The sequence below is a fragment of the Crinia signifera genome, chromosome 5 (genome assembly GCF_055691185.1).
Source record: "Crinia signifera chromosome 5, ASM5569118v1, whole genome shotgun sequence".
Taxonomy (NCBI): domain Eukaryota; kingdom Metazoa; phylum Chordata; class Amphibia; order Anura; family Myobatrachidae; genus Crinia; species Crinia signifera.
In genome coordinates, this window is record NC_139221.1 from 331,742,646 (window position 1) to 331,762,427 (window position 19,782).

Consider the following 19,782-nt stretch of genomic DNA (forward strand, 5'->3'; position numbering starts at 1 on the left):
GATTAAACTATTGTTTTTTACTGTGGCACTACAAGTGCCAGCAAGCCTCCCCAGCAAGCTGGGACTTGGAGAACCACAAGTCCCAGCCTGCTGGGCATTAAAGGGCCCGCTGGCACTTTTAGTTCCACAGTTAAAAAAATAGTGCACAAAACACACTGACACACTTTTAAAATAAAACTTTAATACATCCATTACACACATACTAATACTTACCTATCTTCTTCCCGTAGGTAGCCCTGGTCCTGATGTCCTCCGGTCCTGTGTCAGCGTTCCTCTTCATGTCGACGTCCTTCTTGAAGTCGACGTCCCTGTCGGCGATGGCGTCCGGTGTCCGGGTCCGACGAAATCCATGGAGGAAGCTGTGGAAGGAAACCATACTCACCTGTCCCAGCGCGACGTAGTCCAGGTAAGGGTCTTGGCAAAAAAACAAACCGAACACCCCGAATCCAGCCGGACAGAGAGCCGCACGGTGTTTACATCGTGCGGCTCCGCCTCCCGAATGCCGCTATTGGCCGCCTTGCGGCCTAGCGGCCAACCAGGAGCCGCTAGGCCGCAAGGCGGCCAATAGCGGCATTCGGGAGGCGGAGCCGCACGATGTAAACAAACACCGTGCGTCTCCGTGTCCGGCTGGTTTCGGGGTGTTCGGTTTGTTTTTTTGCCAAGACACTTACCTGGACTACGTCGCGCTGGGACAGGTGAGTATGGTTTCCTTCCACAGCTTCCCAAATGGATTTCGTCGGACCCGGACACCATCGCCGACAGGGACGGCGACTTCAAGAAGGACGTCGACATGAAGAGGAACGCCGACACAGGACCGGAGGACATCAGGACCAGGGCTACCTACGGGAAGAAGATAGGTAAGTATTAGTATGTGTGTAATGTATGTATTAAAGTTTTATTTTAAAAGTGTGTCAGTGTGTTTTGTGCACTATTTTTTTAACTGTGGAACTACAAGTGCCAGCGGGCCCTTTAATGCCCAGCAGGCTGGGACTTGTGGTTCTCCAAGTCCCAGCTTGCTGGCACTTATAGTGCCACAGTAAAAAACAATAGTTTAATCTATTTTTTACACCACTATCAGCTCGATGCCCACCGCCCAGGGGCATCGAGGACAGCACCAGGCTTCAGCCTGGTCAGGTAAGTCCTGGAGGGGGGGGACCCCTTCATTGGGGGGGTCCCCACTCCCCCAGGGCCCCTGGCCAGGCTGACTGGTCGGTAGGGTTAATGTTTTGGCCGCGGGACCTTATATTATAAGTGTCCCCCGGCTGTGACATTACCCTGCTGGCTGGTTGTGCCTGGGGCTGGTTCTTAAAATAAGGGGGACCACTAGTCATTTTGTCCCCCGTATTTTGGGAACCAGCCCCGGACCTGGAGCCTGGGGCTGGTTGTTAAAAATCGGGGATCCCCTATTTGTCGGGTTCCCTGATTTTTAATTACCGGCCCCGGCTCCTTCAGCCTGGTGCTGGTTATAGCTGTGGGGGGGACCCCACGCCGTTTTTTTTTTTTCATTTATTTATTTTTCTATTTTTTTTTACACCTTGCAGCCTGCACGGATCTGACTGATCCGTGCAGACTGCTAGAAATAATTCGTATTAGCAGCCATATATATGGCCAGCTAATACGAATTGTTACACCATCGGAGGGTTACAAAGCAGTCGTATCTGACTGCTTTGTAACTGACCCTCCGGAACACGACTTTGCATACGACTTATAAGTCGTATGCAGCCGTAGGGGAAATACCAATACGAAAAACTAGGTTTTTCATATTGGTAAATTTCCCCCATAGGGGCTGATTCACACCTGCTTGTTCAGGTCCGAATTTGGCCCTGTCTCCGACGGCGGGGGACTGCGCATAGGTGGTAATGAGCATGTTCAAACCCCCACAGTGATTGGGACATTCGCACATTGATTGGCAGTCAGGGGGGTGTTCCAGGGTGGACTCCCGGAGTTTCATGTGTGTGCCCACAATGGTGGGTGCCCCCACAGAAATGACGGGCAGGCCTCATAGAACGCAGGCATTCCCCGACTGCTGGGGGTGGGCAGATACCATTAACCATCCAATCATTTCTCCTCTGTGTCGGTGCTTAGGAGGTAAGTGTACACATCCCCTGCAGTGTAGCGAGGGGATCGGGCTGGTGGGGCGGCACGTGATCACTGGGGTGTTGGTAACTTGCGCACTAGGCTTTGACTAGAAGCAGCCTAGCGAGCAGGTCTGAATTAGGCCCATAGTCCCTTACTTTGCACATCTGGAAAACTGCTGGCCACGACCAGAGCGAAGTTCAGGGTGGAGCTTGTGGTCTCCATTCCAGCCGAGAACAGTCCTGTGATGGTTATGAGGAGGCTCTGATCATTGAAGTGGCCCCCCTCCTGTGGAAGAAACAGACGACAACAATGTCACTAACAGAAAACCCGTCATCGCTAGGAAACAGTCAACACCATCGTCACTGACAGACAACTCGTCATTGCTAGGACACAGGCGACACCATCGTCACTGACAGACAACTCGTCATTGCTAGGACACAGGCGACAACATCGTCACTGACAGACAACTCGTCATCGCTAGGAAACAGGCGACAACATCGTCACTGACAGACAACTCGTCATCGCTAGGAAACAGGCGACAACATCGGCACTGACAGACAACTCGTCATCGCTAGGACACAGACAACATCGTCACTGACAGACAACTCATCATCGCTAGGAAACAGGCGACAACATCGTCACTGACAGACAACTCGTCATCGCTAGGACACAGGCGACAACATCGTCACTGACAGACAACTCGTCATTGCTAGGACACAGGCGACAACATCGTCACTGACAGAAAACTCGTCATTGCTAGGACACAGGCGACAACATCGTCACTGACAGACAACTCGTCATCACTAGGACACAGACGACAACATTGTCACTGACAGACAACTCATCATTGCTAGGACACAGACAACATCGTCACTGACAGACAACTCATCATCGCTAGGACACAGAGGACAACATCGTCACTGACAGACAACTCGTCATCGCTAGGACACAGACGACAACATCGTCACTGTCAGACATCTCGTCATTGCTAGGACACAGACGGCAACATCGTCACTGACAGACAACTCGTCATTGCTAGGACACAGACGACATCGTCACTGACAGAACACTCGTCATTGCTAGGACACAGGCGACAACATCGTCACTGACAGACAACTCATCATCGCTAGGACACAGACAACATCGTCACTGACAGACAACTCGTCATTGCTAAGACACAGACGACAACATCGTCACTGACAGACAACTCACCATCGCTATGACACAGACGACACCATCGTCACTGACAGACAACTCGTCATCGCAAGGACACAGACGACAACATCGTCACTGACAGACAACTCGTCATCTCTAGGACACAGATGACAACATCGTCACTGACAGACAACTCGTCATCGCTAGGACACAGACGGCAACATCGTCACTGACAGACAACTCGTCATCGCTAGGACACAGATGGCAACATCGTCACTGACAGACAACTCATCATTGCTAGGACACAGATGGCAACATCGTCACTGACAGACAACTCGTCATCGCTAGGACACAGACAACATCGTCACTGACAGACAACTCGTCATCGCTAGGACACAGACAACATCGTCACTGACAGACAACTCGTCATTGCTAGGACACAGACGACATCGTCACTGACAGACAACTCGTCATCGCTAGGACACAGAGGACAACATCGTCACTGACAGACAACTCGTCATCGCTAGGACACAGACAACATCGTCACTGACAGACAACTCATCATCGCTATGACACAGACGACACCATCGTCACTGACAGACAACTCGTCATCGCTAGGACACAGAGGACAACATCGTCACTGACAGACAACTTGTCATCGCTAGGAAACAGACGACACCATCGTCACTGACAGACAACTCATCATCGCTATGACACAGACGGCAACATCGTCACTGACAGACAACTCGTCATCGCTAGGAAACAGACGGCAACATCAATGACAGACAACTCGTCATTGCTAGGACACAGACAACATCGTCACTGACAGACAACTCGTCATCGCAAGGACACAGATGGCAACATCGTCACTGACAGACAACTCGTCATTGCTAGGACACAGACGGCAACATCGTCACTGACAGACAACTCATCATCGCTAGGACACAGACAACATTGTCACTGACAGACAACTCGTCATCGCTAGGAAACAGGCGACAACATCGTCACTGACAGACAACTCGTCATTGCTAGGACACAGAGGACAACATCGTCACTGACAGACAACTCGTCATTGCTAGGAGACAGACGACATCATCACTGACAGACAACTCGTCATTGCTAGGACACAGGCGACAACATCATCACTGACAGACAACTCGTCATCGCTAGGACACAGAGGACATCGTCACTGACAGACAACTCGTCATCGCTAGGACACAGAGGACATCGTCACTGACAGACAACTCGTCATCGCTAGGACACAGACAACATCGTCACTGACAGACAACTCGTCATCGCTAGGACACAGACAACATCGTCACTGACAGACAACTCGTCATCGCTAGGACACAGACAACATCGTCACTGACAGACAACTCGTCATCGCTAGGACACAGACGGCAACATCGTCACTGACAGACAACTCGTCATCGCTAGGACACAGACGACAACATCGTCACTGACAGACAACTCGTCATTGCTAGGAGACAGACGACATCATCACTGACAGACAACTAGTCATTGCTAGGACACAGAGGACAACATCATCACTGACAGACAACTCGTCATCGCTAGGACACAGAGGACATCGTCACTGACAGACAACTCGTCATCGCTAGGACACAGAGGACATCGTCACTGACAGACAACTCGTCATCGCTAGGACACAGACAACATTGTCACTGACAGACAACTCGTCATCGCTAGGACACAGACAACATCGTCACTGACAGACAACTCGTCATCGCTAGGACACAGACAACATCGTCACTGACAGACAACTCGTCATCGCTAGGACACAGACGGCAACATCGTCACTGACAGACAACCCGTCATCGCTAGGACACAGACGACAACATCGTCACTGACAGACAACTCATCATCGCTAGGACACAGACGACATCGTCACTGACAGACAACTAGTCATTGCTAGGACACAGAGGACAACATCATCACTGACAGACAACTCGTCATCGCTAGGACACAGACAACATCGTCACTGACAGACAACTCGTCATCGCTAGGACACAGACAACATCGTCACTGACAGACAACTCGTCATCGCTAGGACACAGACGGCAACATCGTCACTGACAGACAACTCGTCATCACTAGGACACAGACGACAACATCGTCACTGACAGACAACTCGTCTTCGCTAGGACACAGACGACATCGTCACTGACAGACAACTAGTCATTGCTAGGACACAAACGGCAACATTGTCACTGACAGACAACTTGTCATCGCTAGGACACAGAGGACAACATCGTCACTGACAGACAACTCATCATCGCTAGGAAACAGACAACATCGTCACTGACAGACAACTCATCATCGCTAGGAAACAGACAACATCGTCACTGACAGACAACTCGTCATCGCTAGGACACAGACTACAACATCGTCACTGACAGACAACTCATCATCGCTAGGAAACAGACAACATCGTCACTGACAGACAACTCGCCATCGCTAGGACACAGACGACAACATCGTCACTGACAGACAACTCGTCATCGCTAGGAAACAGGCGACAACATCGTCACTGACAGACAACTCATCATCGCTAGGACACAGACAACATTGTCACTGACAGACAACTATTCATTGCTAGGACACAGACGACAACATCGTCACTGACAGACAACTCGTCATCGCTAGGACACAGACGACAACATCGTCACTGACAGACAACTCGTCATCGCTAGGACACAGACGACAACATCGTCACTGACAGACAACTCGTCATTGCTAGGACACAGACGACAACATCGTCACTGACAGACAACTCGTCATCGCTAGGACACAGACGACAACATCGTCACTGACAGACAACTCGTCATCGCTAGGAAACAGTCGACACCATCGTCACTGACAGACAACTCGTCATTGCTAGGACACAGGCGACACCATCGTCACTGACAGACAACTCGTCATCGCTAGGACACAGACGGCAACATCGTCACTGACAGACAACTCGTCATCGCTAGGACACAGACAACATCGTCACTGACAGACAACTCGTCATCGCTAGGACACAGACAACATCGTCACTGACAGACAACTCGTCATCGCTAGGACACAGACGACATCGTCACTGACAGACAACTAGTCATTGCTAGGACACAGAGGACAACATCGTGACTGACAGACAACTCGTCATCTCTAGGACACAGACAACATCGTCACTGACAGACAACTCGTCATCGCTAGGACACAGACAACATCGTCACTGACAGACAACTCGTCATCGCTAGGACACAGACGGCAACATCGTCACTGACAGACAACTCGTCATCGCTAGGACACAGACGACAACATCGTCACTGACAGACAACTCGTCTTCGCTAGGACACAGACGACATCGTCACTGACAGACAACTAGTCATTGCTAGGACACAGACGGCAACATCGTCACTGACAGACAACTCGTCATCGCTAGGACACAGACAACATCGTCACTGACAGACAACTCGTCATCGCTAGGAAACAGACAACATCGTCACTGACAGACAACTCGTCATCGCTAGGACACAGACGACAACATCGTCACTGACAGACAACTCATCATCGCTAGGAAACAGACAACATCGTCACTGACAGACAACTCATCATCGCTAGGAAACAGACAACATCGTCACTGACAGACAACTCGTCATCGCTAGGACACAGACTACAACATCGTCACTGACAGACAACTCATCATCGCTAGGAAACAGACAACATCGTCACTGACAGACAACTCGCCATCGCTAGGACACAGACGACAACATCGTCACTGACAGACAACTCGTCATCGCTAGGAAACAGGCGACAACATCGTCACTGACAGACAACTCATCATCGCTAGGACACAGACAACATTGTCACTGACAGACAACTATTCATTGCTAGGACACAGACGACAACATCGTCACTGACAGACAACTCGTCATCGCTAGGACACAGATGACAACATCGTCACTGACAGACAACTCGTCATCGCTAGGACACAGACGACAACATCGTCACTGACAGACAACTCGTCATTGCTAGGACACAGACGACAACATCGTCACTGACAGACAACTCGTCATCGCTAGGACACAGACGACAACATCGTCACTGACAGACAACTCGTCATCGCTAGGAAACAGTCGACACCATCGTCACTGACAGACAACTCGTCATTGCTAGGACACAGGCGACACCATCGTCACTGACAGACAACTCGTCATCGCTAGGACACAGACGGCAACATCGTCACTGACAGACAACTCGTCATCGCTAGGACACAGACAACATCGTCACTGACAGACAACTCGTCATCGCTAGGACACAGACGACATCGTCACTGACAGACAACTAGTCATTGCTAGGACACAGAGGACAACATCGTGACTGACAGACAACTCGTCATCTCTAGGACACAGACAACATCGTCACTGACAGACAACTCGTCATCGCTAGGACACAGACAACATCGTCACTGACAGACAACTCGTCATCGCTAGGACACAGACGGCAACATCGTCACTGACAGACAACTCGTCATCGCTAGGACACAGACGACAACATCGTCACTGACAGACAACTCGTCTTCGCTAGGACAAAGACGACATCGTCACTGACAGACAACTAGTCATTGCTAGGACACAGACGGCAACATCGTCACTGACAGACAACTTGTCATCGCTAGGACACAGACGGCAACATCGTCACTGACAGACAACTCGTCATCGCTAGGACACAGACGACAACATCGTCACTGACAGACAACTCGTCTTCGCTAGGACACAGACGACATCGTCACTGACAGACAACTAGTCATTGCTAGGACACAGACGGCAACATTGTCACTGACAGACAACTTGTCATCGCTAGGACACAGAGGACAACATCGTCACTGACAGACAACTCATCATCGCTAGGAAACAGACAACATCGTCACTGACAGACAACTCATCATCGCTAGGAAACAGACAACATCGTCACTGACAGACAACTCGTCATCGCTAGGACACAGACTACAACATCGTCACTGACAGACAACTCATCATCGCTAGGAAACAGACAACATCATCACTGACAGACAACTCACCATCGCTAGGACACAGACGACAACTTCGTCACTGACAGACAACTCGTCATCGCTAGGAAACAGGCGACAACATCGTCACTGACAGACAACTCATCATCGCTAGGACACAGACAACATTGTCACTGACAGACAACTATTCATTGCTAGGACACAGACGACAACATCGTCACTGACAGACAACTCATCATCGCTAGGAAACAGACAACATCATCACTGACAGACAACTCACCATCGCTAGGAAACAGGCGACAACATCGTCACTGACAGACAACTCATCATCGCTAGGACACAGACAACATTGTCACTGACAGACAACTATTCATTGCTAGGACACAGACGACAACATCGTCACTGACAGACAACTCGTCATCGCTAGGACACAGACGACAACATCGTCACTGACAGACAACTCGTCATTGCTAGGACACAGACGACAACATCGTCACTGACAGACAACTCGTCATCGCTAGGACACAGACGACAACATCGTCAATGACAGACAACTCGTCATCGCTAGGAAACAGTCGACACCATCGTCACTGACAGACAACTCGTCATTGCTAGGACACAGGCGACACCATCGTCACTGACAGACAACTCGTCATCGCTAGGACACAGACGGCAACATCGTCACTGACAGACAACTCGTCATCGCTAGGACACAGACAACATCGTCACTGACAGACAACTCGTCATCGCTAGGAAACAGACAACATCGTCACTGACAGACAACTCGTCATCGCTAGGACACAGACGACAACATCGTCACTGACAGACAACTCGTCATCGCTAGGAAACAGGCGACAACATCGTCACTGACAGACAACTCATCATCGCTAGGACACAGACAACATTGTCACTGACAGACAACTCGTCATTGCTAGGACTCAGACGACAACATCGTCACTGACAGACAACTCGTCATCGCTAGGACACAGACGACAACATCGTCACTGACAGACAACTCGTCATCGCTAGGACACAGACGACAACATCGTCACTGACAGACAACTCGTCATTGCTAGGACACAGACGACAACATCGTCACTGACAGACAACTCGTCATCGCTAGGACACAGACGACAACATCGTCACTGACAGACAACTCGTCATCGCTAGGAAACAGTCGACACCATCGTCACTGACAGACAACTCGTCATTGCTAGGACACAGGCGACACCATCGTCACTGACAGACAACTCGTCATCGCTAGGACACAGACGGCAACATCGTCACTGACAGACAACTCGTCATCGCTAGGACACAGACGACAACATAGTCACTGACAGACAACTCATCATTGCTAGGACACAGACTACACCATCGTCACTGACAGACAACTCATCATTGCTAGGACACAGACAACATCGTCACTGACAGACAACTCGTCATTGCTAGGACACAGACGGCAACATCGTCACTGACAGACAACTTGTCATCGCTAGGACACAGAGGACAACATCGTCACTGACAGACAACTCATCATCGCTAGGATACAGACAACATCGTCACTGACAGACAACTCATCATCGCTAGGAAACAGACAACATCGTCACTGACAGACAACTCGTCATCGCTAGGACACAGACTACAACATCGTCACTGACAGACAACTCGTCATCGCTAGGACACAGACTACAACATCGTCACTGACAGACAACTCATCATCGCTAGGAAACAGACAACATCGTCACTGACAGACAACTCGTCATCGCTAGGACACAGACGACAACATCGTCACTGACAGACAACTCGTCATCGCTAGGATACAGGCGACAACATCGTCACTGACAGACAACTCATCATCGCTAGGACACAGACAACATTGTCACTGACAGACAACTCGTCATTGCTAGGACACAGACGACAACATCGTCACTGACAGACAACTCGTCATCGCTAGGACACAGACGACAACATCGTCACTGACAGACAACTCGTCATCGCTAGGACACAGACGACAACATCGTCACTGACAGACAACTCGTCATTGCTAGGACACAGACGACAACATCGTCACTGACAGACAACTCGTCATCGCTAGGACACAGACGACAACATCGTCACTGACAGTTAACTCGTCATCGCTAGGAAACAGTCGACACCATCGTCACTGACAGACAACTCGTCATTGCTAGGACACAGGCGACACCATCGTCACTGACAGACAACTCGTCATTGCTAGGACACAGACGACACCATCGTCACTGACAGACAACTCGTCATCTCTAGGACACAGACGACAACATCGTCACTGACAGACAACTCGTCATCGCTAGGACACAGACGGCAACATCGTCACTGACAGACAACTCATCATCGCTAGGACACAGACAACATCGTCACTGACAGACAACTCGTCATTGCTAGGACACAGACGGCAACATCGTCACTGACAGACAACTCATCATCGCTAGGAAACAGACAACATCGTCACTGACAGACAACTCGTCATCGCTAGGACACAGACGACAACATCGTCACTGACAGACAACTCGTCATCGCTAGGAAACAGGCGACAACATCTTCACTGACAGACAACTCATCATCGCTAGGACACAGACAACATTGTCACTGACAGACAACTCGTCATTGCTAGGACACAGACGACAACATCGTCACTGACAGACAACTCGTCATCGCTAGGACACAGACGACAACATCGTCACTGACAGACAACTCGTCATCGCTAGGACACAGACGACAACATCGTCACTGACAGACAACTCGTCATTGCTAGGACACAGACGACAACATCGTCACTGACAGATAACTCGTCATCGCTAGGACACAGACGGCAACATCGTCACTGACAGACAACTCGTCATCACTAGGACACAGACGACAACATCGTCACTGACAGACAACTCGTCTTCGCTAGGACACAGACGACATCGTCACTGACAGACAACTAGTCATTGCTAGGACACAGACGGCAACATTGTCACTGACAGACAACTTGTCATCGCTAGGACACAGAGGACAACATCGTCACTGACAGACAACTCATCATCGCTAGGAAACAGACAACATCGTCACTGACAGACAACTCATCATCGCTAGGAAATAGACAACATCGTCACTGACAGACAACTCGTCATCGCTAGGACACAGACTACAACATCGTCACTGACAGACAACTCATCATCGCTAGGAAACAGACAACATCGTCACTGACAGACAACTCATCATCGCTAGGACACAGACAACATTGTCACTGACAGACAACTATTCATTGCTAGGACACAGACGACAACATCGTCACTGACAGACAACTCGTCATCGCTAGGACACAGACGACAACATCGTCACTGACAGACAACTCGTCATCGCTAGGACACAGACGACAACATCGTCACTGACAGACAACTCGTCATCGCTAGGACACAGACGACAACATCGTCACTGACAGACAACTCGTCATCGCTAGGACACAGACAACATTGTCACTGACAGACAACTATTCATTGCTAGGACACAGACGACAACATCGTCACTGACAGACAACTATTCATTGCTAGGACACAGACGACAACATCGTCACTGACAGACAACTCGTCATCGCTAGGACACAGACGACAACATCGTCACTGACAGACAACTCGTCATCGCTAGGACACAGACGACAACATCGTCACTGACAGACAACTCGTCATCGCTAGGACACAGACGACAACATCGTCACTGACAGACAACTCGTCATCGCTAGGAAACAGTCGACACCATCGTCACTGACAGACAACTCGTCATCGCTAGGAAACAGTCGACACCATCGTCACTGACAGACAACTCGTCATCGCTAGGAAACAGTCGACACCATCGTCACTGACAGACAACTCGTCATCGCTAGGACACAGACGACAACATCGTCACTGACAGACAACTCGTCATCGCTAGGACACAGACGACAACATCGTCACTGACAGACAACTCGTCATCGCTAGGACACAGACAACATTGTCACTGACAGACAACTATTCATTGCTAGGACACAGACGACAACATCGTCACTGACAGACAACTATTCATTGCTAGGACACAGACGACAACATCGTCACTGACAGACAACTCGTCATCGCTAGGACACAGACGACAACATCGTCACTGACAGACAACTCGTCATCGCTAGGACACAGACGACAACATCGTCACTGACAGACAACTCGTCATCGCTAGGACACAGACGACAACATCGTCACTGACAGACAACTCGTCATCGCTAGGAAACAGTCGACACCATCGTCACTGACAGACAACTCGTCATTGCTAGGACACAGGCGACACCATCGTCACTGACAGACAACTCGTCATCGCTAGGACACAGACGGCAACATCGTCACTGACAGACAACTCGTCATCGCTAGGACACAGACAACATCGTCACTGACAGACAACTCGTCATCGCTAGGACACAGACAACATCGTCACTGACAGACAACTCGTCATCGCTAGGACACAGACGGCAACATCGTCACTGACAGACAACTCGTCATCGCTAGGACACAGACGACAACATCGTCACTGACAGACAACTCGTCATCGCTAGGACACAGACGACATCGTCACTGACAGACAACTAGTCATTGCTAGGACACAGAGGACAACATCGTGACTGACAGACAACTCGTCATCTCTAGGACACAGACAACATCGTCACTGACAGACAACTCGTCATCGCTAGGACACAGACAACATCGTCACTGACAGACAACTCGTCATCGCTAGGACACAGACGGCAACATCGTCACTGACAGACAACTCGTCATCGCTAGGACACAGACGACAACATCGTCACTGACAGACAACTCGTCTTCGCTAGGACACAGACGACATCGTCACTGACAGACAACTAGTCATTGCTAGGACACAGACGGCAACATCGTCACTGACAGACAACTTGTCATCGCTAGGACACAGACGGCAACATCGTCACTGACAGACAACTCGTCATCGCTAGGACACAGACGACAACATCGTCACTGACAGACAACTCGTCTTCGCTAGGACACAGACGACATCGTCACTGACAGACAACTAGTCATTGCTAGGACACAGACGGCAACATTGTCACTGACAGACAACTTGTCATCGCTAGGACACAGAGGACAACATCGTCACTGACAGACAACTCATCATCGCTAGGAAACAGACAACATCGTCACTGACAGACAACTCATCATCGCTAGGAAACAGACAACATCGTCACTGACAGACAACTCGTCATCGCTAGGACACAGACTACAACATCGTCACTGACAGACAACTCATCATCGCTAGGAAACAGACAACATCATCACTGACAGAAAACCCGCCATCGCTAGGACACAGACGACAACATCGTCACTGACAGACAACTCGTCATCGCTAGGAAACAGGCGACAACATCGTCACTGACAGACAACTCGTCATCGCTAGGACACAGACGACATCGTCACTGACAGACAACTAGTCATTGCTAGGACACAGAGGACAACATCGTGACTGACAGACAACTCGTCATCTCTAGGACACAGACAACATCGTCACTGACAGACAACTCGTCATCGCTAGGACACAGACAACATCGTCACTGACAGACAACTCGTCATCGCTAGGACACAGACGGCAACATCGTCACTGACAGACAACTCGTCTTCGCTAGGACACAGACGACATCGTCACTGACAGACAACTAGTCATTGCTAGGACACAGACGGCAACATCGTCACTGACAGACAACTTGTCATCGCTAGGACACAGACGGCAACATCGTCACTGACAGACAACTCGTCATCGCTAGGACACAGACGACAACATCGTCACTGACAGACAACTCGTCTTCGCTAGGACACAGACGACATCGTCACTGACAGACAACTAGTCATTGCTAGGACACAGACGGCAACATTGTCACTGACAGACAACTTGTCATCGCTAGGACACAGAGGACAACATCGTCACTGACAGACAACTCATCATCGCTAGGAAACAGACAACATCGTCACTGACAGACAACTCATCATCGCTAGGAAACAGACAACATCGTCACTGACAGACAACTCGTCATCGCTAGGACACAGACTACAACATCGTCACTGACAGACAACTCATCATCGCTAGGAAACAGACAACATCATCACTGACAGACAACTCGCCATCGCTAGGACACAGACGACAACATCGTCACTGACAGACAACTCGTCATCGCTAGGAAACAGGCGACAACATCGTCACTGACAGACAACTCATCATCGCTAGGACACAGACAACATTGTCACTGACAGACAACTATTCATTGCTAGGACACAGACGACAACATCGTCACTGACAGACAACTCGTCATCGCTAGGACACAGACGACAACATCGTCACTGACAGACAACTCATCATCGCTAGGACACAGACGACAACATCGTCACTGACAGACAACTCGTCATTGCTAGGACACAGACGACAACATCGTCACTGACAGACAACTCGTCATCGCTAGGACACAGACGACAACATCGTCACTGACAGACAACTCGTCATCGCTAGGAAACAGTCGACACCATCGTCACTGACAGACAACTCGTCATTGCTAGGACACAGGCGACACCATCGTCACTGACAGACAACTCGTCATCGCTAGGACACAGACGGCAACATCGTCACTGACAGACAACTCGTCATCGCTAGGACACAGACAACATCGTCACTGACAGACAACTCGTCATCGCTAGGAAACAGACAACATCGTCACTGACAGACAACTCGTCATCGCTAGGACACAGACGACAACATCGTCACTGACAGACAACTCGTCATCGCTAGGAAACAGGCGACAACATCGTCACTGACAGACAACTCATCATCGCTAGGACACAGACAACATTGTCACTGACAGACAACTCGTCATTGCTAGGACTCAGACGACAACATCGTCACTGACAGACAACTCGTCATCGCTAGGACACAGACGACAACATCGTCACTGACAGACAACTCGTCATCGCTAGGACACAGACGACAACATCGTCACTGACAGACAACTCGTCATTGCTAGGACACAGACGACAACATCGTCACTGACAGACAACTCGTCATCGCTAGGACACAGACGACAACATTGTCACTGACAGACAACTCGTCATCGCTAGGAAACAGTCGACACCATCGTCACTGACAGACAACTCCTCATTGCTAGGACACAGGCGACACCATCGTCACTGACAGACAACTCGTCATCGCTAGGACACAGACGGCAACATCGTCACTGACAGACAACTCGTCATCGCTAGGACACAGACGACAACATCGTCACTGACAGACAACTCATCATTGCTAGGACACAGACTACACCATCGTCACTGACAGACAACTCATCATTGCTAGGACACAGACAACATCGTCACTGACAGACAACTCGTCATTGCTAGGACACAGACGGCAACATCGTCACTGACAGACAACTTGTCATCGCTAGGACACAGAGGACAACATCGTCACTGACAGACAACTCATCATCGCTAGGAAACAGACAACATCGTCACTGACAGACAACTCATCATCGCTAGGAAACAGACAACATCGTCACTGACAGACAACTCGTCATCGCTAGGACACAGACTACAACATCGTCACTGACAGACAACTCGTCATCGCTAGGACACAGACTACAACATCGTCACTGACAGACAACTCATCATCGCTAGGAAACAGACAACATCGTCACTGACAGACAACTCGTCATCGCTAGGACACAGACGACAACATCGTCACTGACAGACAACTCGTCATCGCTAGGATACAGGCGACAACATCGTCACTGACAGACAACTCATCATCGCTAGGACACAGACAACATTGTCACTGACAGACAACTCGTCATTGCTAGGACACAGACGACAACATCGTCACTGACAGACAACTCGTCATCGCTAGGACACAGACGACAACATCGTCACTGACAGACAACTCGTCATCGCTAGGACACAGACGACAACATCGTCACTGACAGACAACTCGTCATCGCTAGGACACAGACGACAACATCGTCACTGACAGACAACTCGTCATCGCTAGGACACAGACGACAACATCGTCACTGACAGTTAACTCGTCATCGCTAGGAAACAGTCGACACCATCGTCACTGACAGACAACTCGTCATTGCTAGGACACAGGCGACACCATCGTCACTGACAGACAACTCGTCATTGCTAGGACACAGACGACACCATCGTCACTGACAGACAACTCGTCATCTCTAGGACACAGACGACAACATCGTCACTGACAGACAACTCGTCATCGCTAGGACACAGACGGCAACATCGTCACTGACAGACAACTCATCATCGCTAGGACACAGACAACATCGTCACTGACAGACAACTCGTCATTGCTAGGACACAGACGGCAACATCGTCACTGACAGACAACTCATCATCGCTAGGAAACAGACAACATCGTCACTGACAGACAACTCGTCATCGCTAGGACACAGACGACAACATCGTCACTGACAGACAACTCGTCATCGCTAGGAAACAGGCGACAACATCGTCACTGACAGACAACTCATCATCGCTAGGACACAGACAACATTGTCACTGACAGACAACTCGTCATTGCTAGGACACAGACGACAACATCGTCACTGACAGACAACTCGTCATCGCTAGGACACAGACGACAACATCGTCACTGACAGACAACTCGTCATCGCTAGGACACAGACGACAACATCGTCACTGACAGACAACTCGTCATTGCTAGGACACAGACGACAACATCGTCATCGCTAGGAAACAGACGACACCATCGTCACTGACAGACAACTCGTCATTGCTAGGACACAAGACGACACCATCGTCACTGACAGACAACTCGTCATCTCTAGGACACAGACGACAACATCGTCACTGACAGACAACTCGTCATCGCTAGGAAACAGACGGCAACATCGTCACTGACAGAAAACTCATCATCGCTAGGACACAGACAACATCGTCACTGACAGACAACTCGTCATTGCTAGGACACAGACGGCAACATCGTCACTGACAGACAACTCGTCATCGCTAGGAAACAGACGACACCATCGTCACTGACAGACAACTCATCATCGCTAGGACACAGACGGCAACATCGTCACTGACAGACAACTCGTCATCGCTAGGACACAGACAACATCGTCACTGACAGACAACTCGTCATTGCTGGGACACAGACTACAACATCGTCACTAACAGACAACTCATCATCGCTAGGAAACAGACAACATCGTCACTGACAGACAACTCGTCATCGCTAGGACACAGACGGCAACATCGTCACTGACAGACAACTCATCATCGCTAGGAAACAGACAACATCGTCACTGACAGACAACTCGTCATCGCTAGGACACAGGCGACAACATCGTCACTGACAGACAACTCGTCATCGCTAGGACACAGACAACATCGTCACTGACAGACAACTCGTCATCGCTAGGACACAGACAACATCGTCACTGACAGACAACTCGTCATCGCTAGGACACAGACAACATTGTCACTGACAGACAACTCGTCATTGCTAGGACACAGACGACAACATCGTCACTGACAGACAACTCGTCATCGCTAGGACACAGACGACAACATCGTCACTGACAGACAACTCGTCATCGCTAGGACACAGACGACAACATCGTCACTGACAGACAACTCGTCATCGCTAGGACACAGACGACAACATCGTCACTGACAGACAACTCGTCATCGCTAGGACACAGACGACAACATCGTCACTGACAGTTAACTCGTCATCGCTAGGAAACAGTCGACACCATCGTCACTGACAGACAACTCGTCATTGCTAGGACACAGGCGACACCATCGTCACTGACAGACAACTCGTCATTGCTAGGACACAGACGACACCATCGTCACTGACAGACAACTCGTCATCTCTAGGACACAGACGACAACATCGTCACTGACAGACAACTCGTCATCGCTAGGACACAGACGGCAACATCGTCACTGACAGACAACTCATCATCGCTAGGACACAGACAACATCGTCACTGACAGACAACTCGTCATTGCTAGGACACAGACGGCAACATCGTCACTGACAGACAACTCATCATCGCTAGGAAACAGACAACATCGTCACTGACAGACAACTCGTCATCGCTAGGACACAGACGACAACATCGTCACTGACAGACAACTCGTCATCGCTAGGAAACAGGCGACAACATCGTCACTGACAGACAACTCATCATCGCTAGGACACAGACAACATTGTCACTGACAGACAACTCGTCATTGCTAGGACACAGACGACAACATCTTCACTGACAGACAACTCGTCATCGCTAGGACACAGACGACAACATCGTCACTGACAGACAACTCGTCATCGCTAGGACACAGACGACAACATCGTCACTGACAGACAACTCGTCATTGCTAGGACACAGACGACAACATCGTCATCGCTAGGAAACAGACGACACCATCGTCACTGACAGACAACTCGTCATTGCTAGGACACAGACGACACCATCGTCACTGACAGACAACTCGTCATCTCTAGGACACAGACGACAACATCGTCACTGACAGACAACTCGTCATCGCTAGGAAACAGACGGCAACATCGTCACTGACAGAAAACTCATCATCGCTAGGACACAGACAACATCGTCACTGACAGACAACTCGTCATTGCTAGGACACAGACGGCAACATCGTCACTGACAGACAACTCGTCATCGCTAGGAAACAGACGACACCATCGTCACTGACAGACAACTCATCATCGCTAGGACACAGACGGCAACATCGTCACTGACAGACAACTCGTCATCGCTAGGACACAGACAACATCGTCACTGACAGACAACTCGTCATTGCTAGGACACAGACTACAACATCGTCACTAACAGACAACTCATCATCGCTAGGAAACAGACAACATCGTCACTGACAGACAACTCGTCATCGCTAGGACACAGACGGCAACATCGTCACTGACAGACAACTCATCATCGCTAGGAAACAGACAACATCGTCACTGACAGACAACTCGTCATCGCTAGGACACAGGCGACAACATCGTCACTGACAGACAACTCGTCATCGCTAGGACACAGACAACATCGTCACTGACAGACAACTCGTCATCGCTAGGACACAGACAACATCGTCACTGACAGACAACTCGTCATCGCTAGGACACAGACAACATTGTCACTGACAGACAACTCGTCATCGCTAGGACACAGACGACAACATCGTCACTGACAGACAACTCGTCATCGCTAGGACACAGACGACAACATCGTCACTGACAGACAACTCGTCATCGCTAGGACACAGACGACAACATCGTCACTGACAGACAACTCGTCATCGCTAGGACACAGACGACAACATCGTCACTGACAGACAACTCGTCATCGCTAGGACACAGACGACAACATCGTCACTGACAGACAACTCGTC

The 19,782-nt window shown here is 49.9% G+C and overlaps 1 protein-coding gene across 1 annotated transcript in view; it reads right to left on the reverse strand.

Moving 5' to 3' along the window:
- The window catches only part of LOC146005646 (cytochrome P450 2B4-like), a 93,781-nt gene that overhangs the window by 34,062 nt on the left and 39,937 nt on the right, over positions 1 to 19,782 (reverse strand). Inside the window, exon 7 of the mRNA XM_083145037.1 lies at positions 2,235 to 2,364. Within this exon, the coding sequence (XP_083001163.1) occupies positions 2,235 to 2,364 (130 nt within the window). The remainder of the gene's footprint in view (positions 1 to 2,234; positions 2,365 to 19,782) is intronic.